At 38.9% G+C, this 22,830-nt stretch overlaps 1 protein-coding gene across 1 annotated transcript in view; it reads left to right on the forward strand.

Annotated features, from left to right (window-relative positions):
- LOC133985362 (disks large homolog 1-like) overlaps positions 1-22,830 on the forward strand; it is a 111,712-nt gene that overhangs the window by 79,437 nt on the left and 9,445 nt on the right. Inside the window, exons 15-17 of the mRNA XM_062424983.1 lie at positions 1,224-1,326; positions 13,939-14,053; positions 20,363-20,539. Of these exons, the coding sequence (XP_062280967.1) occupies positions 1,224-1,326; positions 13,939-14,053; positions 20,363-20,539 (395 nt within the window). The remainder of the gene's footprint in view (positions 1-1,223; positions 1,327-13,938; positions 14,054-20,362; positions 20,540-22,830) is intronic.

Here is a 22,830-nt window from a genome sequence, read left to right on the forward strand (position 1 = left end):
GTAAATCACACTCTCACAATATTTTTTATTTGAAGTCAGTCCATCTTTTGCATGTATTACATTGTTAAATTAATCTTTTTTGCCTTTTTACTCACAGTTTACTCAGTTTTTATTGCACTCACAGTAACGCTACAAGTTAAGTTGTCAACTCTCCACCGCTGTCTGTCTCTCTGCTGCTGCACACACAGAGGGCTCAGCCCCGTCCTCGTTGAGAAAGAGAAGAGGAGAGAAGCAGAGAGACGGAAATATAAATGACAGCAAAACGCAGTAGAGACTGTCTTTGTTTATGTTATTTACCAAAGTTATGTGCACTCGTTTCAGCTCAGTGTGAGCGTCTCTGATGTGTTTTGCTGTTATTTATGGTTGTGCTACTCTCCTCTGCTCTATATGGTTCACCACGGGCAGAGCTGAGCCACTGAGACAGTGAACCAGGGGTAATATTTGAGTTGACGACAACTACACTCGTTATGTTACTGTTGTAAGTGCAAGAAAAGCTCCTGGGGTGAAAACCCAAGAAGGGTAATTTAATTTAATCGTCTCAAAGGATGAGTAAACAGACCAAGTAATTTATTAATTGAAATGTGCTATAAAGGCATAGGTATTGTTATCAGGATATGAAATGAACTATATCAGGATATGAGATTTTGGTCATATCGAAACTTTAATATATAACACAACTACAGTCACCATTAATGCTTTTAATAACTTTAATCTGACTATCATTACTATATTATTACTATATTATTATGGTTATACTGGTTTATCAAGGAGGTGGTCATGTCATTTCATTATCCTTGAGAGTTTTTAATTTAGAACTATAAATGTTTTGCATTCAGTGTCTGCAGCAATCTGAATTTAAAATTAACTTTCACTCACCTGGAATAATTTCCTTTGCACATTAGCATCATTGGAAATGAACAGCAGTTAGTCAGCATTAATGGCTGACATGGGATGTGTGTGCTTTATTGTCTGTTCCATTAATGAGAATTATGGCTTTAATTTGACAAAAGTAGTCCCTGCTGAGTGACTGTGAATGTGTTTCATAGCAAAGTGCATAAGCCTTCACATGCCCACAAGCATAACTGGTCATCTGTGAGTTATTGATTCAGTAAGATGTACAGTGCTCAAATGGGGTGCTCATCTCACTATACATTTATTACTATTGATCCAAGGCATGGGCTCTAATGTTATGTGTGTGTGTGTCTGTGTGTGTGTGTGTGCAGGTGAACGGCGTGGACCTGTCCAGTGCGACACATGAGCAAGCAGCCGCAGCTCTGAAAAATGCAGGACAGACCGTTACCATAGTAGCACAGTACAGACCGGAGGGTGAGTGCTGCGCATAAACAACAATCTACATGCTCAAATGTGCGGATTAATGTAGAAGAAAATCGGAATGTAATGAGTAGAAACTGGCAAATGCATAAATATCTCAGGGTTTTCTTCTTGGCTGGGTAGAAAAGTTGGGTTACTGATGAAAAGAAAATGAGATACAGGTTGATGGAACAGAACATTTTGAATACATGATGGTGTTGTAGATCTGCCTATGCTTCTTCTTCTTCTTCTCGTTCTAATTTTGGCAGTGTACTGTGGACATGGTGTCAGTGTACTGCTGCCGCCTACAATTACACTTCTCTCCTCTGTAAGAAAATCTCCAAAATGTATAAAAGGACACAAAATGCAGTAATTGTTGGACAGAGAAATAATAATATTAAAACTAACAAACTTTTTATCATGTGATATTGTAGTTTGCTACGCTAGACATACTTAATGGAAACACACATCTATGCATGCTTTTGTATACAGAAGTTTCTGAAATTCACTACACATAAACACACACACACTGAAATACACAGTGAGGTTTACCAACAAGCACCGTCTTGGATGTTTGTCTACTGGGAGTGACTGAGAAGGCCGTAACCTTGGAAACCAGGTCATAACTGCTTCTATAACTAATGGGATACTGCAGTAGTGGGGGACCTGAGTGTAACATATACACTGGCACACACAAACACAAACACACACACACACACAGACACACACACATGCACACACACACACACACACACACACACACACACACACACACACACACACACACACACGGTTGCGTTCCCAGTTAAACAATATAAGGTCCCCTGGCCCCTGATTTGCTGTACAAATGTGTTTACTGCAGCAGGTTGTGTGTGTAACGTACTTGTGGGTTTGTGTGTGTCTTTTAGTTCCCTTCAGTCATGTATTATTCATGACTGAAGGAGAGGTGGTTTAGATCAGTGTGGTTATGGACCGAAGTAGTCTATGATATACAGTATCACACGTCCTTAAAACAACAGAGAAGAAATGAAATAGAAACTCATAACAAATAAAGATACATTCTCATTTGGTTTAAGCTCTAGCTAGCATAATCTTACTTTTGTTTTGTTTTTCTGAAATCCTGCAAATATGCACCATATATGTCAAGTTTTTTTTTTTTTTCTTTAAAAGCCATCTGACTTTACTGAGGCATGTATGTGTGAATCCAAATTGGCATGATTTTATAACGTACCTGTGTGACCCACCAATGTTCAGTTATTATCCAATCAGGCTAGAGCTTAGTGCTAAAGGCCAGTGGAGCAAAGTTAATGAGGTCAGATTGTTAAGGGGACAAAGATTAGTTGGCAGAAATTTGTATTTAAATGCATCAAGGTGCTAAGTCACTAATAAAACTGGTAATTGTTGACACTGAGGAATCTGTTGGCATACGATCTCAATGGTTCTATACTTAATGACTATGATATTGAAGGTTTGGAGTGCACAATAACACAGCACCCAGCTGAAAAAAATGCGAGTTAAGAGTTTGAAAAAAAAAATTGAGAACTATGCGCCAAAAAACGTATGCACTTTTATGTTAGTTGAACTCGGGAGAGCTAGTATGTTTGGAGGAAAACAGTGAAGGAGTTTGAGCCAGAATACCAGCTAGAAATGACCCACACTAATTTGACTTTAAGTAAAAGCATATAAAGGAATAACCTAGCCTAGATATCCCATCCAATATTATGCAGGGCAAATGGATGTTAGCCCAAGTCATAAAGAAGGGAGCAAAATGCATTAATATGTGGAAAGCGCTGCCAGAACATAATGAAGCTCCCCAGCAGCCACAGTATGCAAATGCTTCAGGAGCTTATGGAAGTAGCAGCAGGATATAATCCATACAGCATGCTGAAAACTATGATGTATGGATTATGAAGTCTAATTTTGGAAGGAAAAGTGTGTGAAGATCCTAAATGAAGGTTTTCTTTTTTTTTAATTGATGTTGTTGAGGCTGAATTGACACAGTAAAACGTTTTTTAGATCACGAAAACACGATTGAGCACACTCAGCACACAGTACAAATACCTTAATTTACAGTATTAATGTGTGACATTTTGCACAAAAAAAAAAAGTTTAAAAAAAAAGTACATTTTCTAGTAGCTCTCATAGTTTCCATTGTTAAAATATGATCATGTAGCACTGGAAGCAAGCGCTGGTAGACATTAAATTCCTTCCACAATCATTTCAGCATACTGTACATCAAATAATGTTTCATAGATATATAATATAGGTTTTTAGGTGATGGTCAGATCATGTTATGATACACGACACTGTTGTTTTTATTACTGATCAGTGGGCTGAAAAGTTTGGTTGTTTGAAAGCTTACCCAGATATCAAACAGTCATAGAAAAGTCATAAAAAGTTGTGATACACTTTGATCTTGGGAGTGAACAGTAGACGAAGAAAGTCAGAAGAAAGTTTGTTACTCTTACTCTTTTTTTGGCAATACCAACGAGAACGTCTGTGCATTTCATAGTAGTTTGGCTGTGTCTGTTTTGAAGTAGGAAGTAGGATCAGCACCATGGATAGCACCACAGAAGAGCTCATCAGGTCCTAAAGGAATGGTCTGCTAAAAAGTGAAGTCCATAGAAACTTGATACTATAACTTATCTTGCAATATAATCAATGTTTTTCCTCTGTTGATACGTATGTTCAGTATGTTCCAAAATCAATTCCACCAGAAATAATTGTTAGCATTTTATTGATGACAGCATAGAAATGGACTGAGAAGTTTAATGTTTTAGGTATTTTTATGGACATTGCATTCTTTAGAAGAGAGATATAGAGCTGTGAGATTCTGGTCAAAATATGATTCACAAATTTTTCCCATCAATATTTATCGCAATTCATAGCAATCCATATTTTCTTCATGCAGACAGAACAAACAACATGATTATTATCCCTTGGTAATTAATAATGATCACTGAGGTGTCCTCTTTAGAACAGTTACAGTATACAAATTATTTCCCAATGTGTTTAAAAATGCCCAAAACTCCAACGATACACAGCTCACCTTTAGCCAGATGTAGCCAGAGGCTTCATCCAGTTATGAAGGGAGACTGCTTCCACAATGTTTGACCCATTGTTATGCAAACCATTTTTTCAGCCTGCAGACACCAGCAGACACCAGCCTGCTTCAGTCCTGTGTGATACTAAAAGAAGACAGACTGTTTTCATTAGTAATCAGGTTACTTTATGATTCCATTTTATCAATTTCTACCTTGACTGCTGCCCCACATTTTAGTGTGTAATAAGAGCAGGTAGCGCAACATATCTGACTCACACAGGTAATAAGTCTTTTGAGAGTAAAACATGTATTTTAATATCCTTTAGATACTCAATATTAACCAAAAATAAAAAAAATGGTTCTGAGGTCTGAGCCAGGTTTAGTTGGCTGTGGTCTGTCTTGGCCTAGTAACAGTTCTTATATTGGCTTTCTTTCATTGGCAACACTCAATGGGCACCACAATGATCCACCTGTTTTCAGTGAGGGACTGTCCTATATCTTAATTTTAATGTTCTATGTTGTTTGTGCTCTACATTTAAGTAAGCAGGTGCACTACTATGATTTTGCTCCCATGATAACTCCCATAAAAGTGCTGTTAGTCTGAGATCAGTGTCTGTGTGTGTCTGTGTCGTGACTCTCCTGCAGACCTGATTAGTGACTGTTGAATGAACTCTACATCAAACCTTCTGTCCACGCTGGGCTTTGGTCAGCAGCATGTGGATGTGTGTGTCCATCTGAGGTCCATGTTTGTCCCGTTATCCCGCAGTGACCAGCAGTATGCCCTCTGTTTCCCACACGCACTTCCTGCCAACAAGAAAAGAACTCATAATGACCTCCACCAGGCGAGGAAAAGTGTGTGCAGTCTTCTCCTGTTATTTATATTAAATACAGTACCTGCTGTAGCCAAACACAGCACAGCATGCCACAGAACTAGATTCCTAGCAGTGTGTGTTTGTGTGTGTGATTTAAGCTGACGCAGCAGATATAGATCTGTGTTTATTTGAAGTACAGCAGATGGAGCGTGTTTGTCTCTTAAAGGTCTTCATTACTTCTGCAGACATCCCTCACCCAGTTTTAGGCTATTTTAAGCCAACTTTTTATATCAGACCTGTGGTACCAAAATGTGTTTGTCCCAAAATGTATATTTATTTGGCCAGCTACGGCTGTTTTTTACTGGAGTTTCTCCCAAAAATCTCCAACTGCTGGCTTTGTAAGATATTATTTGGTGCTGAATTAACTTCAATTGAAGTACATTGTGGTGCATTGGAAGCAGATTAGTGTATGAGCGGCACTGTGGTGAGCAGAGAAAATGGATCCAATTCTCAAACTGGAGTAAGTTATTTTCCAAATTTCCCCTCAGTGAAATAACCCAGTTTAAGAAAATCCCTCCTCATTTTTTGCAGCCACCCCAATACAGAAAACATATTCAAAGAGCACTTACCCTTGAATAGTAATGATTATAATAATGACAGTGACAGCACATAAAAATTATGAAAAAACAGGGAGAGTTTGACAAAACATTAAAAAATATATATATAAATTAAGAAAGTGACAATGGTATCTTTATAAGTACAGCACTTTAGAAAATTGTTGTTTACAAAGTCTGCACATTTATTATCAAACCATACACTAAAAGCACAGTATGAATAATGAATTCATTTTTAAATTAAATGGTTTAAATACAATAAAGCCCATGGAATAAGTTAAAGAAAAACGAAATGAGATCAGTGGGGGGATTAAAACCACGCACTTAATTATAAAAGACGGTGAAAGACAACATCACATGAAAGCACATCTATAAAAGTTTTTAGAAGAGATGTCGAAGTGTGTACTGAATGTACAAGACTATTCCATAATTATGGGGCTCTGAGTAAACTTGCATTTAATGATAAAAAGCACACACCGTAAAGGGACAGAGATTAAGAAAAGCCAGAGAAGAAAAAGTAAAAGAGCGTTGTTAATTAAAAGTTTTAAGACTGGTTTTAATATCTACTGTAACCCAGCAGAGAATCAAGTGTTTATGGTTAAATTCCCAGTTCTCAAGGGGCCCAATTTGTTTGTACATGTCAAAATAAACCATGTGGATGAATTAGAAACCTAAAATGTAATGTTATTGACCTTTCAGTGTGATCTCTTCCTGTTCTGTTAAGTTTCCTGATGTGGGACTGGTAATGCCTGCAGGTTGACAGCCGTATTAGTCACTGGGATTACACACAACTGTCACTGTCACACATACTGTACACACACGCACACACACACTTAGACATGACACACAAAGAGGCGGTTTCTGTCAGCAGTAATACTGAGGTGATGCAGAGAGGATTATCTTCACTTCTGTTAGCCTGCTTATTACACTTTGTGTGTGTGTTTGTGTGTGTCGTGCACCAGTGGTTAAGTAGAAGATTAACAGCAACTCTATCTCAGTGCTTTCATGCACAAAGTTGTGGGAATATTATCTGCTGAATACACACAGTAGCTTGCTTTCCTTTCTTTTCCTGCTTTACTTTATCGCTTCTTGGTCCCTCTCCTTCCTCTCCACCTGTCAGCTCCTCCTCTCCTCTTCTCCCCGGTGTTATTGTGGTAACGGTCTGACTCACCACCCACAAAGTGTGATGCAGGGGATTTTAGGCGTCACTTGTAACAGGAAGGTGACTGATTAGAGACTTGCAGTGCGTCACCTCGTCACTGTCACGCCGAGGCTTTTATTAGCTTCCAGAGATGAACCATGTTTTTCAGTTTTGACATTTAAACTTGAATTTGGTACATTATGAGACACTTTCTTTTCTTTTCTTTTTTTTAATTTTCACTGTTCTGGTTTTTGGTTATTTCTTTCCTTTGAGTTCCTCTGCAATCTGATCATTTGATCAATACCAGTATAGATTACTATACTGTACGGTATCAATTATAGATGAGCCCCTTATAGCACAGCTATTTTTAGATCCAGAGCCTCATAGTGATTCTTGTACTGATACAACAGACCTGCAGGTGAATCAAGTGAAATGCGAATGATACTTTTTTTTATGTTTTACTGTTTAGTAATGAGACGTACATCCTTTTACAATTATGTCTAACTATACATGCAGGCTTCTTTTAATACCCCTAGTCTCTTTTAGTCCGATATGTACATCCACCAAATGATTAAAAACTAAGTATAGCAAACATAATGACTCGAAGTGGAGATAATGAAACTTTCTTTTTCCCCTCAGAGTAAAAGTAAAGAGATTCAGTCTGAAGAAGTTAAAAATACAACAACAATCTCAGAAACAAAGGCACCCTGTGGAATTTTTCTTCTAATTACTGTTATTCACTCAAAATGGATTATGTGTATCCTTGAGGCTTTACAAATGTGTTGAATTCAAGTCCTTCCACACAAAACAAACTAATTGTTTGGATTATTTACAAATGTGCATTGTTCACATCCACAGTTTCTTCTTCTCTGCCTTTATTTCTATTTATTTAAAGATTATTCTCTCAGGCTTTATGACAGATAGTGTAGAGAAAGGAAACATGGAGAGGGAGAGAGAGGTAAGGCATGCAGCACCAAGTTCCCCAGCCGGGGGTCAATCTGTGGATGTTACAGTTATGCAGTATTTTGCCTTAACTATTAAGCCACTAGGGCGCCCCTTCTCTGCCTTTACTGACGCATTACTATGCTGCTTTATGAATTACCACCCAAACTGTTGACCAGAGGAACAGATAAAAAAAAACTTCATTATCAAATTGGTTAAAAACTCCACAAAGTAGGTTTGATGTTGTACTTAAAATGTTACACAAGCAACAAAGATTTTCAATGTTATAGCAAATATGTATAGAGTATAGTAAAATATCCAAAAGGGAGATAGTCCTTTTTGTAAACATTGACTCTCATTCAATATAAGAAAAAGAAATAATGATGCATTCAACCTAAAGATGAGAACTGCTCGTCTCCAGTGAATTTCTGTTAGTTTTCACACTGAAGCTGCACAATGCAAAAAAGGTCTCTGCCAGCTGCTGAATGGATGAACAATTATCCTCTAGGGAGAAGAGAGGAGAGGAGAGGAGACGAGAGGAGAGAAGAGGAAAGGAGAGGAGAGGAGAGGAGAGGAGAGGCGTGGAGAGGTAAATGAAGGAAGGAGAGAGGAGGAGAATATGAGCCCCAGAGCCATTAGTCTTTGTCATCAACCCTCCCCCATATCTTCCTCTCCATTTTTGCTCCTCCTCCTTTCGTCTTTCCCTTTTCTGTCTCTCTCTCTCTCTCTCTCTCTCCGTTATGTCTTGCCCCCCCCCCCCCCCCCCCCCCCCCCTACACCCACCCACCTCTCTCTCTCTTGCTCTTAATATGATAATGCTGCACTGAGGTGATGTGTGTTGACAGCGACAGTTAGATGCTGATCATGTGAAACTTCGTGGCTGATGATGATCTTGGCGCTTGTGACGGCACTGTGGAGTTTCACACCCAGAGATAGAGACTCAGATAGAAGTGTGTGCGCATGCTTTTGATGTAATTATAGAAGCTTATGAGCCAACCTGCTGGTTTGCACAGGAACACTTTGATTTTACTTTTTTAATTAGTCATATTTTTGCATAAAAGGTTGTTTTTTTATACGCAAAACACCAGACAAGAGAGAACCAGTTATCAGACAGAGTGAGAAAAACTGAAAAAAGTTCACCTTAAAAAATTGAGAGACAGAAACAGGAGAGACAGCTGGAGATGCAGACAAATATAAATCATGCAGAGCAGGAAGAGCTTAATTCCTTATACTAATGGAAGCAGATGCCAGCTTCTGTTTTACTATTTCCATTTCAAACTGAGACACAATTTTTTAGAAAATCAATTCAAAAACCATGAATTGAGCTGTTAATTAAGCTTCCCAAAAATCAATATGCAAAATGCTTGGTCAAGCTTAACCGTGCATGTGTGTGGGTGTGTGTGTGTGTATGTGTGTGTGTGTGTAGGCTGATTCCCTGGCCAAAGTAGGGCAGGAGAGCCTGGCATCAACTCAGCTTCCTGCATGAGTGACCTGAGGAAACAGTGTGTGTGTCTGTTTGTGTGTATTTGCATGCATGTGTGTGTGTATGTGTGTGCATGTGTATGCGTGCTTGTGTGTGTGTCTCCGCCCTACAGCGAGCTGCTGTCAAAGAGAGGGAGGAGCAAACGAACGCACCAGCGAACGAAAGATAGAGAAAAAGAGGAGTGTAGTAGAGGAGGAGAGTTAGCATCTGTTGTTTCTGTGGCAGCTGAGCAACACCGGACTGATTTTACACACACATATCCTCTCTGTGCCGCACACTACTGCATACCTACACACACTTGCATACACACTTACATATACACACACACACACACACACATGCACACACATTCACGTCTTTCCACCCCGGTTTGCTCACATGCTGGATCCAACGTGGAACTGCCGTAAGATCCTCTCCATCAGTACTCATCTCTTTCTCTCCTTCATACACAAACACATCTGCTCTCTCTCTCTCTTTTTTTTCTCTCATTCACATATCAGGACTCTTAGCATCAAACTCCACTGTCACACACACACACACACAGACACTGATATCTGAAAGCTACCGTACCGGCTTCATATCGCACGGACGTTGAGCCTGCCTGTCTGCCAGCAGCATGTGAGTACAGCTGAGAAGGAGTTGGGAGACCTGAACTGATTTACTTATTAACATCCTGCCTCTGGTAACATCCTCGCTAGACTGTTTGTGGTTAACATTTGAACCGTTAACTCTGTCTTTAGTTCAGGGACTTGGGAGTGTTTTGGGAAAGGATTTTTAAAGCTGAAATTGGACTGAAAAATGCAGGTCTGATGTAGTGAGTCTGTGGTGCACTAACACTGTGTTATCCCTCTCATGACCAGTGATGCAGCATTGACACGTTGGCTCCTTCGCTGTCTGTGCTTTGAGTAACAGTGTAAGACATCATCAGTGATGAAGAAACATCACTGGTTTAGTATCAACAGTCTTACTTTATTGGTTTTTCTTTTCTTTCCGACTGACAGTTTCCACAAAGTGAATTACTGCCGGACTGTTGCTATAATGCTAGATTTGTTTTTTTTAAGACAGCTCAGACTTTTCAGCACAAGCACTCAGCTTTGGTCTTTAAAAGAGAGGATGATCGGAGCTGCTGGTTCTCAGTAACACTAATGTCCTCGCTGCAACAGTCTTTGTTTCATAGCTCACAAAGAGAAGCAGAGATACAGCAACATCATCTTTGTAGCTTTAGCTGTCTCTTGGTTTTCTCTCTCGCTGCAACACTGTCTGACAAACTTTTGTCTTTATTTACTATTTCCTTGCATCAGATGCGGTTTTGCTGCAATTCATCTAAGCTCAATCAGCCACTCTCCTCCTCTTTACTATTTTTTCCCCTCTCTCTGTCACTTCAGTCTTGTTTTCTCCCTCCGTCTAATGTCTCTCTCTCTTTCTCTCTCTCTGTCGCTCTCTCGATTGTGCTTAATCCCATAATGCTGTATCGAGGCGATGTGTGTTGACACAGACAGATGCTGATGATGTGAAAGTTCATACAGTATCTGGTGATTTTCATGTGTGTGTGTGATCAGACTACTACTTGTGAAACAAACAGAATTAGAAGTGTTAATCCATCATTAAATACTGGATTAGTGCTGGTGCCGGTTCAAGATTGAAAACGCCAGACTGAGGTCAGCGATGAAAATATTTAAGGTTAGCAAGAAGTGAAAATTTCAGCAACATGTCACCTTAATTATCCTCTCACGGTGCAAAGATCGGAAGAGGATTTGCTTCTGATTTTGAGATAACTCAAACTTAGTTTATGATGTTAACCAGTTAAAGACAAATAAAGGTGAAGCTTTTTGTCCTCTTACAGCACATCCATCAGTGTTAGTTGTTTGTGTCTGTGAGTATCAATTTGTTAGATTATTTAACACTTCAGGGGAAATGCAGAGAGAGAAACAAGGAAAGGATAACAGAATAGGGAGAAAGCATCAGCAGATACTGCAGGTCACAAATCTGTGTGTGTCTGTGCGTGTGTGTGTGTATATGTGTGTGTGTGTGTGTGTGTACCAAGTATGATTGAATTACTCAGGGTTAATTAGATTCTGTAGTCCACAGTAATGGTTCAGGAACACACATCTACACACACGCACACACACACATGCACACGCACACACAGGGACATCCTTCAGAAGGGTTTTTTCAGGCTTATTGCCAGCGGCGTTGTCATCCGTGTGTTAGTCCAGAAGTTTCTGGGAAGCTGTGTGTTAAGACTAGAAGACAGTCAGTATGGATTTATTACAACACACACACACACACACACACACACACACACACATATCTACTGTTTGTTCAGCCACTCTGAATCAGAAATAGCACAGTTTAATGCCAAATAGAGAAATTAGCTTGCAGGTTAAAAGTAAATAGTTTTACGTATTTCCTGCTCAGGTAAGACTACCTTTCCAAAAGCCATGATTTCACGTTAGTGGAGACATTATGTCATTTGTTTTTGCACTTTGCACATTTCCATAAATAATGTACATTTATAATTAAAGAGGCCCAATGACATTTTTATAGCCACTCGAAAAAAAATGGGTCAGAAACTAAAGTGTTCTTGCTGCATGTAGCACAAGGACACTAAGCACCGAGCTGCTATGCTGAGTGTGTGAGCGAATCATTGCACTTTGCATCGATTGGCCAACTGGTTGCACTCTGGCAATTTACTACTTGTCATTCAAGTGAGATGGGGATACGGTTGTTCTTAGCAATTAAACTTAAAGTGCAGTTTGAAAATGCAGTGTTGTATTTGTGTGTAGAAAACAACAACAACAACAACAACAACAACAACAACAACAACAACAAGAGGAATAAATGAATCTGCATGTTCATATTTTTACTTTTAATACCAGATTTGTGTGTTTCTAGTAGGTCAGTTTGATTCCAGCTAAAGAGGCAAATATGAGCCAGATAACTCCATGAAAGCACTGCACCGATGACGCCATGTCACACCTCTGCTGCTGCTGCTGAGGTGCTTGGACGTCACTGTGTGAAATTAGTTTGCATGTATAATGTAACACTTGTGGTCAGTGCAGTGTTTGCCACCTACAACACCATATGTAGTCAGATTTGTCTAAAATGTCTAGCTGTCAAGTATGTATTAGTATTAGAGTATATCAGTACTCACAAAGAAACTCACTTTCAAATCATTGTTTTTCACTTGGTTAAACAGTACAAAAAATGATTGAAATCCATTTTCAACTGTATGATAGACTTGTAAACTTAAAAAATGTCATTAATTGTTGGCATGTTGGTGGAGGAAGGAGGGAAACACCAAAACACTGACCACCTGGATTTAGACCTCTTATATATGTGCAATGCAAATCAAATATTACAATTGTTCTGTCCAATAACAAGTGGCAACATCATCTCCTTACAAAACTAGCAATCTACCTACATGTAGCTTAATTTGTGGAAAATAGCAATGGAAAATTGAATATATGGAGTGAAACAATATACCCATCTGATTGTGAGGCACTGCAGGACATAACAGATATAAGTAGCGCTACATTCCACATTAAGAAATTAGTAGTAGTCTCAAACTGAGTGTTTGTGCATGGATGTGTAGGTTCGTGAGTTTCTGTGATGTTATTGATATGGATCGAGTCTGATGTAACAGGAGTTCATATTCAGATCAAACAGACTTTTAGATGATGGCTTCAGATGATGTGTTGACAGTTGGAGGTGTGCATTTGCCTCTCCATGCCTGTGTGTGTGTGTTAGAGAGAGTGTGTGTAAATAAGAGCTGCAATGATTATTAATCATTTAATGGATTGTCAGAAAGTTTATCATACTATTTTGATTACTGAATAATTGATTTAGTCATTTTTGAAGCTATAATGTCAAAGGTTTTCAAAAGCAATTATTTCACACTTGTCTTTGTTGTACTTGATTTTAAACTGAATAAATTGGGTTTCGGACGGTTGATCAGACAAAACAAGACATCTGAAGACATCACCTTTGACTATGGAAATTGTAACGGTCATGTATTGACCATTATCTTCCATTTTATAGACCAAACTTTTAAGCGATTAAATTGATAATGACAATAATTGTTAGTTGCAGCCCGAGTGTAAATGTTGTGTTTTAAAAGAAACTAGCAATTTTCATTACATCTTAATACATGTTGCACCTGCACTTCATTTATTGAAAATGTGGTTGCACATGACACGGTACATAAACCTCCATCACACTTGTCTGTGTTTATTCCTGCACCTGTTCCTCCCTTTGATCTACCACATGTAAAGCGGCTTCTGAACTACTGAGCAAAGGTGACTGAAGCATGAAAAATCAGTCACTCAGCTGCTGCTGAAGTGCAGTTATAGGAAGCATGTGAAAGTATTTTTAAATTTGATTCTTTGTGAATATATAATTAATTGAATTAAGGATTATTTTTAAGGGTAATGTGTACAAAAATGTAAGTAACCCGGCCTTTGCCAAAGCTCTTGAGAAGGAAGCTAAGATGTATCTCTATTCTGCTGGGTCTAACAGTGTTTGTCCTCTCTGTGTGTTTGTGTGTGTGTGTGTGTGTGTGTGTGTGTGTGTGTGTGTGTGTGTGTGTGCAGAGTACAGTCGTTTCGAGGCGAAGATCCATGACCTGAGGGAACAGATGATGACCAGCAGTGTCAGTTCCAGCTCCACGTCGCTCCGCTCCACACAGAAACGCACACTTTACGTCAGGTAACACTCAACACACACACACACTCACACACACACACACACACAAACCCACACACACACACACACACACACACACACACACACACACACACACACACACACACAAACAATAGACAGAGGTGACTGATTGTCTAGTGTCCTTCAGTGTGACACAACTATTATAAGGTCTTATCTCAGCTGTCTCCTCAACGTTTTGTGTGTGTGTGAGAGGCTGAAAGAGAGGTTATCACATCTGAAATCACAATTAGATTGTCTGGCAAATACTGTCCCGCACTCACACACAAACACATCCATCGCCTGTCAACTCCCTCTCTCTCTTTCTCTCTGTATCCTTCTGTTGTTGTCGTCCTTGCCTGTCCTCGTGGTTTAGTCTTCTCTGAATCACTCTGTCTCTCCTTAGGTTCCTCTGCAGAGCCCAGAAGCAGTTTCATTCCTAACAAAGCTACGCTTTCAAAATCCTTAGATCACAAGAATCACATTTGAAATATCGATTAAACGCTAGGTCGCCCAGTCCAGATAAGTCACATTGGATCTCTTGGAGGATCAATAACGCAGAAAAGAAACACAGGAAAAGCAACGCTAATAGTAACACTATTGATTGAATCCTCTGTTTAGTCTTCAAGGAGACAAACAATATGTTATAGTTTTATCAGTTAAACTACAGCTGACAATGACTTCAAAAAATGTTGTAAAAGAAAAAAATGTTAGCAGTAGTTTTTTAATTTTTTTAATTAAAAAGTCTATACTGTTGTTTCAATGTGTATTTCACACTTAGATTAAAAATGTTATACTTTTCATCAAATGAAAAACTGAACCAACTGAACTTTAATCTGTCATTTGAAAGCACAAAGCCTGACTCTTACTTTGTAAATCACATTAAGATCCCATAATCACTGAGACAATTGCTTATTTTGTAACAAGACTACATACAAAACAAAGCGATTTAAAGATCTTACAATCTTAATTTTTACCATATTTAATGATTAATAATTCATACCACTATATTCATTAACTCCAAAAACTTCACTTACAGAAGACACCAAGGTCAGGCCTGTTATCTAAACGGTTTAAGAACAGGAACCATTTTTATTTGTGTGTCTTTCATTTTAGTGTTTGTGCACAGAAAAGTAATAAAAGAGTGTATGAAGGTGAAAAAACAAGTATTATAATATTCACAGTATGTTTTAATTAATGTATGCGAAGCAATGTTACTTTAGAATGAGACCTTCATATCTGAGGGAGCAGGTCCTCTTCCACTTAGCCCATGATGTTGCACCTCTATGTTTCTACAGTAGCCTAGAATGGACAAAACAAACACTGAGGGCCTTTCATGTTTTTCATGAGTTTCGTGGCCCCCATAGTTTCCAAAGGAGAGGAGGAGGAGAGGGGTATCGAGTTGGTTTTGCTTACTTACTGCCCAGTAAACAGCAGATTTATGATAGTGGTTGCTCTCATGAGTGGTAAAGTTAAGTGAAATTTGAATAAAGAAGCAAAGCAAAGAAATGAGCAGCAATACGTACTATGCTTCACTTCCTATGTTTGTTTTGATGTCGGATTTTTTTTTAAATCACATAGAATACTTCAACACTCAGATTTAAGTGCAGCTGACGTGTACTCTGCATGAAAGGAACATCTGACCTGAACTATGTGCAAGTGGCCTGGAAGGAGAAAGCAGCAGCAGCTGGGACAGAGTCACCTTGAACTACACACTCTCTGTCACACACAAACACACACTCTGACTCACACAGAGTATAGGGCCGAGGTCAGTGTCTGATCAGGGAGCTAGGGGCCAAAGGTCACATTCAACCATCTGGGAAATGTAGTCCAACAAGTGTCAGAGATGTATCACACCGACTGGTCGTGTGTGATTTATCTGACTGACTGAATGTCTGACTCACATACCCACAAACTTGCTGTTTTTTTCTGTCTGTTACTTTTGTTTTTTTCATGAACTACTGAATTATGAATCTAGTTTTTATTAAATTCCATTTCATTTCCTAAAGCGTGTTAAACAAGTGTCAAACAAATGATCTCCTTTGAGAACTGTAGATTCAATAAGAAAACACAAGGAAACATGACATTGCAGCTGCTTGCCATCACCCTTGTTAAATTTTTAAGGAGTCACCCATAGGCATGATTATCATTAGCATAAATTAAGTGAGCACTCACTATTTTCTATTAGTTTTTTTTGCCAAGAATGAAGAAAAATGGCTTGTCCACTGCTCATTTGATTAATTAGAAGTCTGCATTACTGTGTCGTTTAGCACTACTTTATGTGATTATTTTGTTTATCTGAAAAGCACATTGAACTGCATTTTAATGAAATTTTGCTACATAAATACAGCATCCACCTTCCTCTTGGCAGACTCTCTCTAAACAAAAAGGTTTAATATGTGGAAGGAAACAGAAGAGAATAAAATGTTCATTGAATGGTTAGCTGGGGAGCCACTGAGAACAACAACAATTTGAAGTTATAGCACTGTATGTTTTCAAAGGAGACTTGGCCGAGAGAGCAAATAGATGCAAACAAATATTTTACAGTAATAAAACAAAGGCAAAACACAATCAATGTCAAAAGAAAGAGCTCCAATTAGTTTTTCTGTGTAACTGCTTTAAGAGTCAATAGTACAACATCAAAACAGCAGATTCAAAGACCAAAACTAAATGAACATATGCTTCTTATTGAGTTTCTCACATAAAATATTAAAGCTTAACTTTGAGCTTTTGCAATGACTTCCAAAAAAAGAATAATAGTTCATTTTACTTTAATTCAGACACAAAAACACATCAAACTTAAACCAAGAGAAATCTTGAAGCTGCCTTAGAGATATAACTATACACGTCTGTAGTGTATCATTATAGATTTAACAAGGAAATATGCATATATCAGACACACTCTGTAAGATAATCAGTTTACATTCTGAATGTTAATGACATCGTTTCTCTAAGTCTGTAGTCAAAATCAGGCCACGATCATTTCAAGGTTATACAGAATAATGTAAAACCAGCCAACAGCCCAAATGATAAATCACTGTCATGAGTGAAGTTCCTGTATCTGGTTACTACCCATAAATGACCAATCAGCACAAAAATATTAAGGAGGGAGGCTCAGAATGGCAGCTGATTGGTCGAGCTTAGGCGGTCGGTGGGTGACAGATCGAGGTGTCTCGTGCTCTGGGCTGTTGTGTGTGTGTTCATGCATGCTTTTTTGTGTGTAATGTATAAGACACAGTATATACTTTCCTCAGAAGAAATGTTGCTGAAGCAAGGTGACATGTACGACTCCTCCTGTGTGTGGAAGGTGTGTGTGTGTGTGTGTGTGTGTGTGTGTGTGTGTGTGTGTGTGTGTGTGTGTGTGTGTGTGTGTGTGTGTGCGCGTGTGTGTGTGCGTGTGTGTTTGCGCTCTTCTCCGTTCTTCCATCGATTCATCGTCCTTCTCTCTTCTCGTTTTACATCCACTCGACTATTTTAAACACATAGTATGGACTGATAGCTCTGCAATGTAATTGTATATTTCACTGCTAACACAAAGATCTACAGTACCTGCATAGGCAAGGAAAGATTAACAAATCACATTCCACTTTAAACTACACAGTATATTTTTCGACATATTTTATATTTAGTTATTAATTTATATATTCCCCTATAATATGTAGCTTTATAATAGACCTGATAGTCAGTCACCTGGCAGCAAAATAGTGATGCATTAATTCTAGTTCATGGTTTGAGAGCTGTACGAAGGTTGTGTCTCACTGTGAACAAAAAACCCTCCAATATACCTCTCCACTGTACTGATTTCAAATTTCAAAGCATTTTATGTAAATACTTTAGTACATTGGCTTCTTGAAACAGTATATTTTGGTTTCAAATAACTTTTGGGCTATTTTGGAGCAATTTTATAGAGCTGACCATTCTGATTCTGTTCATTTAAATGGTATTACACATATTACATATTTTACAGAACATTTTCAAAATAACTACTAATACTGTATAATACAAGTCCATCCATCATTGTATCCATGCAAGTTTTTTTCGTAGGATAGAAAGTGTCGCATGATCCCGTGTTGTACAGATTGTGAAGCCCTTTGAAGCAAATAATTAACAAATAATTTGCTCGACTTGTATTTCATTGTTTTGTATCAGACAATGAAGGTTGAATTATCCTGTGTATTCGCCTCTGAAATTAAAGTGCACATATGCAGCAATACTTAAATATGAGTATTGAGTACAAATTTAAACTGCAATACAGTTTGGACAATAAACTGCTGGCTCTGCAAAAACCAACACTGACTTTGTACAACAGCACTCACTGGGAAAAGATCAGTGTAAAATGAGACTACATATTCCTGTTACACACTGCAGTAATTAATATGTGTTCCTTGACTCGTGTAATTAGGTTTTAGAGGTTCCCACTGAGGAATTAAAACGACTGTAACACTGAGAACAGGTAATTGATTTAGAGTTACATTTACATACTTAAGCTGTGGCCTTAATAACACTACACACCATCCATCAGTGTAAACTGGCAGCTGAAAGAACAATTTAGGGTGTATGGAGTTCTTCAAATGATGCACTTTTTTTGTCCTACTTTTTAGTATCGACTGTGTGGAGTAATAATGTTATGAATGAAAAGAGAGCAACTTTTACACTCAAATCTAACAGCTTCTCTTTAATGTTCATGTATGTAAACTCATTAATATCAATGCAGGGTTACATTCATATTAGTGCATATTTGCAGTATGTCTTTTAACATTTATTCTTTTTTTTTTTAATAACTTCAGTGTACTCTTCCAAGACAAACATTAAAATATATATAAGCTACAATTTGTAACCCCTTCTCAAAATAACAACATCAATTGCAAGACGGTCTGCCAATAAATCATAAATGGACACTTCAACATGCAGACTGGAGTAGCCGGGCATCAAATCACTGACCAGAGAAATTACTTTTATATTTGCAAGAATTCCCTAGAGAAGTACACAGTTTGACTACGCACAGTTTACACATCTGCTTTGATGTAGTACGTGCATACTAGGTTTTAATATAATATTTCCTTAAGCTATTGTTTCAATTGTTCGTTTTATGATCATACAGAAACATCTCTATATCATTAAGTTGCACAGCTGCTGATACAGTTGGACTTCCATCTGCTGCAATTTTATATATAATATATAAGATATTTATAATACATTCAACAACCAACACAATTGTAGATTAAAACAAAAGTGAGTTTCCTCTGACCTGATGACTACAGTCCTCTACTGTACTATTGACCATGCAGTAGACCTAGACTGTTGACCCTCTGGTCATGAGTTCACTTATCTATTAAACTACATCTGCACCATTAATTACAGTGTTAGTCATTAACAGCAGTTTGCATCCAGTCTAATGGAGATCGACACATTTTTTTTGCAGCCAACTGTAACTGTAACAGGCTATGTGGAAATCTTACTTGTATCATGTTTAATCTAATATCATTAAAACATTAGGTGTTTTTTTGTTTAGTTTTTTCGTTACAGATGTCTGGCTCTCAGTGTCTCATTTTCTCTCTTTCTCTTCAGATTTCTCCTTCTCTGTCTGTGTTCTGTTTTATTGATGAAGGCAGTGGGGACTTTAGGGGATGCCTGTTATTTCAGCTCTAGTTCCTTTGCCCGCACACACATACACACACACACACACACACACAAGCACACACACATGCACGCACGCACACACGCACACACACACACACACACACACACACACACACACACACACACACACACATTGCTGGCCTACTTTCCCGTTCCCTTTTCCCTCTGGACAGGTTTGAAACTCTGTGGTCACAGAGACAGATCACCGTTCAAACACACACATGCACTCAGACTCACAAACCACACAGCAACATGTTAATGCACACAAGCAGAGTGACACACACACATACACACACACAGAAATATGTGTATAATTGCAGACACACAGACACACAGAGGCATATACACACAGACAAGGTCAGGAATTAATAGTGTAGGAAAACAGTCCTCAGCTGTTTTGTCTCTTCCTTACTACAGCAGCTCTCTCTCTGTCTGTCTCTCTGTCTGGTTGTGTTTATTTTATCTCACAGTGTTTGTTATAGGTGTCGAGTTGTTGTCAACAGTCGTGAGAAAATGTGAAAGATGTCTTAACAAAAGTTTGCTTTCTATTTGTTTTTTGGAATTAATGTCAAATGTGTGGTGAATATTTAAACATTTCCCATCCAGCAGACAGGATTATCACACTGAAGTTGATATACGTGTTTAATATGTAATTATGTGTCTCTCTGTCTGCAGAGCGTTGTTCGACTATGATGGGAGTGCGTCAGACCTGAGCGCGCAGTCCCTGCCGTTTCACTTCGGGGATATCCTTCATGTGAGCAGCGCAGGCGAAGAGGAGTGGTGGCCAGCACGTCACCTCAGCCCCCCGCCCCCAAACTGCCCTGAAGTCGGGGTCATCCCCAGCCGCAGGAGGTCAGAGTTTAAAGGGTTTTTGGATCAGGGTGGGGAGTTAAATTTACTGATTGTTATTACTTAAACAAACTGTTTTTTCTTTTTTTGAATTGCCCCGTATGCCGATGACTCATGGAAGCATAATTTTAAGTAACTATCAAACTGTTATTAGAGTAACTTAAAAGCAGGGTGGGAAATTAACTTTTTCCAGCCGCTGACAGATAAATGTTGACATTCACCAGCCACTCAATTATAACTCATTATTTTTTTGTCTTTGTAAGCCACTTTAATATCTTACCAGCATTTGTCTGGTGGCTGATGCCAATTTATCATCCTTCTTAACACCCCCTGAATATCCTGTATTTGCTGACCTCAGCTGTTCTCAGAGCTCAACCTATTCTACTTGATCTGACTAAAGGCTCCTTTATACTGTCTGATTTTAGTAAGACAAAGTTGGCAAGACATAACTGTGTTGAAATCCTTGTTTTCCAGTCAGAAACGGTAGTCCTGTACAACCACAGATGATTTAGAGTTTCAGCGACCAAAGACAGACTCACATCTACAAAACCACCAATCAGAATATGACAGGAAATAATTCAGATACTGGGAGCATAAAACTGCTGCAAAAAAACCATATTCACATCAAACTCATGTTGTAAAATTAACATTTCATGTTGCTCTCCTTCTCTGGCTGCGGTGGATCCATACGCTCCTGCTCTTCCTTCTTTTGAGTTTTTTTATGTAGACGTGCCAGCAGCACTGTGGGCAAAGCTTGTTTATTTCTTGCTATATTTCCAAAAACATGAGAGCAGTGCAGATGGATTCTGGATGAGTTGATGACATGTCTCTGCTTGCATTTCTTTTTTCCGTTGTTATCATGGCGCCGCGGTTCCTCCGGCATTCATCACACCACCTGACATGCCTCAAAATTGATATTGTACAGTCGGACAGACTGTGACCAAGATTTTATTAGACCTGTTTCGCACAGCGTGGCATGCAATAGAAGTGTAAGATTGTTGCCATGACGTCTATAGGAGCCTAAATAAATGTGTTGCACACTGGACCACTCTGTTGATTTCCAGGTGTATACTGTCAGTAAACACTTGAGAATGGTTACTATGATAAAGACAACACGGATGTTGTTTTGTGCAAAGTAATTAGCTTCAGTTCACTTTGGTGTGTCATTTTTATGTTGGCCAATAACTGCAGGCATCACTGGTGTATCAAATCTGCTGAATCAATCAATCAATCTTTATTTATTTGGCGCCAAATCACAGCAAACGTCATCTCGAGGCACTTTTCACATAGAGCAGGTCTAGACCGTACCCTTTAATTTAATTCAGACAGACCAGACATTCCCATATGAGCAAGCATGGAAAAACTCCCCTTGAACAGGAAGAAACCTCAGGTAGAACTGGGCTCTAGGTGGGCGGCCATCTGCCTTATCCTTGGGAAAGACAGAGAGAGAGAGAGAGAGAGAGAGAGAGAGAAAGAGAGAGAGAGAGAGAGATAGAAAGGGAAATGGAAGCCTGTAATGGAAATATAGCAATAATCCCTCCTTTCACATCTCTCTCTCTCTCCTTGTTTCGTCAGTGGAGGAGGTGACAGACAGATGTTGATAGGTGTCTGAGGTGAGAGGAGGAGCTGATGAGGAAGGCAACATGGATGGGGGGACGGAGGGAGAGAGGGAAAGTGAGGGAGTGTTAAAAATGACAGAGAGTAAGTGAAAGACGGCTGGAGGGATTAGAAGCAGCAAGGAGTGGGAGTGAACGAACGGAGCGTAGGAGGGATGATGTGGAGATTGTCATGGGCTTGGACGACAGGGTGTTAATGGACTGAGGTGATGGGAGAATCTGGATTGTCAGGGGTTGATGTATTAGGGTTAGGGTTAGGGTAGAAGGATAATACAGCTTCATGTATTGTAGGCTGAGGTTTTAGAATATATGAAGTGTAATAAAAGAATACCAGAAGTTATAATATGATATTTATATTATTAGAATATGAAGGATTTAAATACAGGATATTACAGGCGGGTGAGAATATGTGGGATCATTAGAGATCTATTGTGAGAAACGTGAAGTTAATTAGTCTTTTGATAAAAGCTGTCATCTCATCTCAATACATTTCCTGTCTGGCCCACCTCTCCTCCTCCCCCCTGTCTTCCCCTCCTCTCCTCCACTCCTTTCCTCATTCTCTCTTTTTGTTCTCCCCCCCGCTCCTCCTACTCTCTCATCTCCTTCATTTTCGCCTCATCTGCTTCTCCTACTTCTCCCTTTTCTCTCCACTTCTTTTTTCGCCACCTTTTCCTCTTA

This window comes from Scomber scombrus, chromosome 8 (genome assembly GCF_963691925.1).
Source record: "Scomber scombrus chromosome 8, fScoSco1.1, whole genome shotgun sequence".
Classification (NCBI taxonomy): domain Eukaryota; kingdom Metazoa; phylum Chordata; class Actinopteri; order Scombriformes; family Scombridae; genus Scomber; species Scomber scombrus.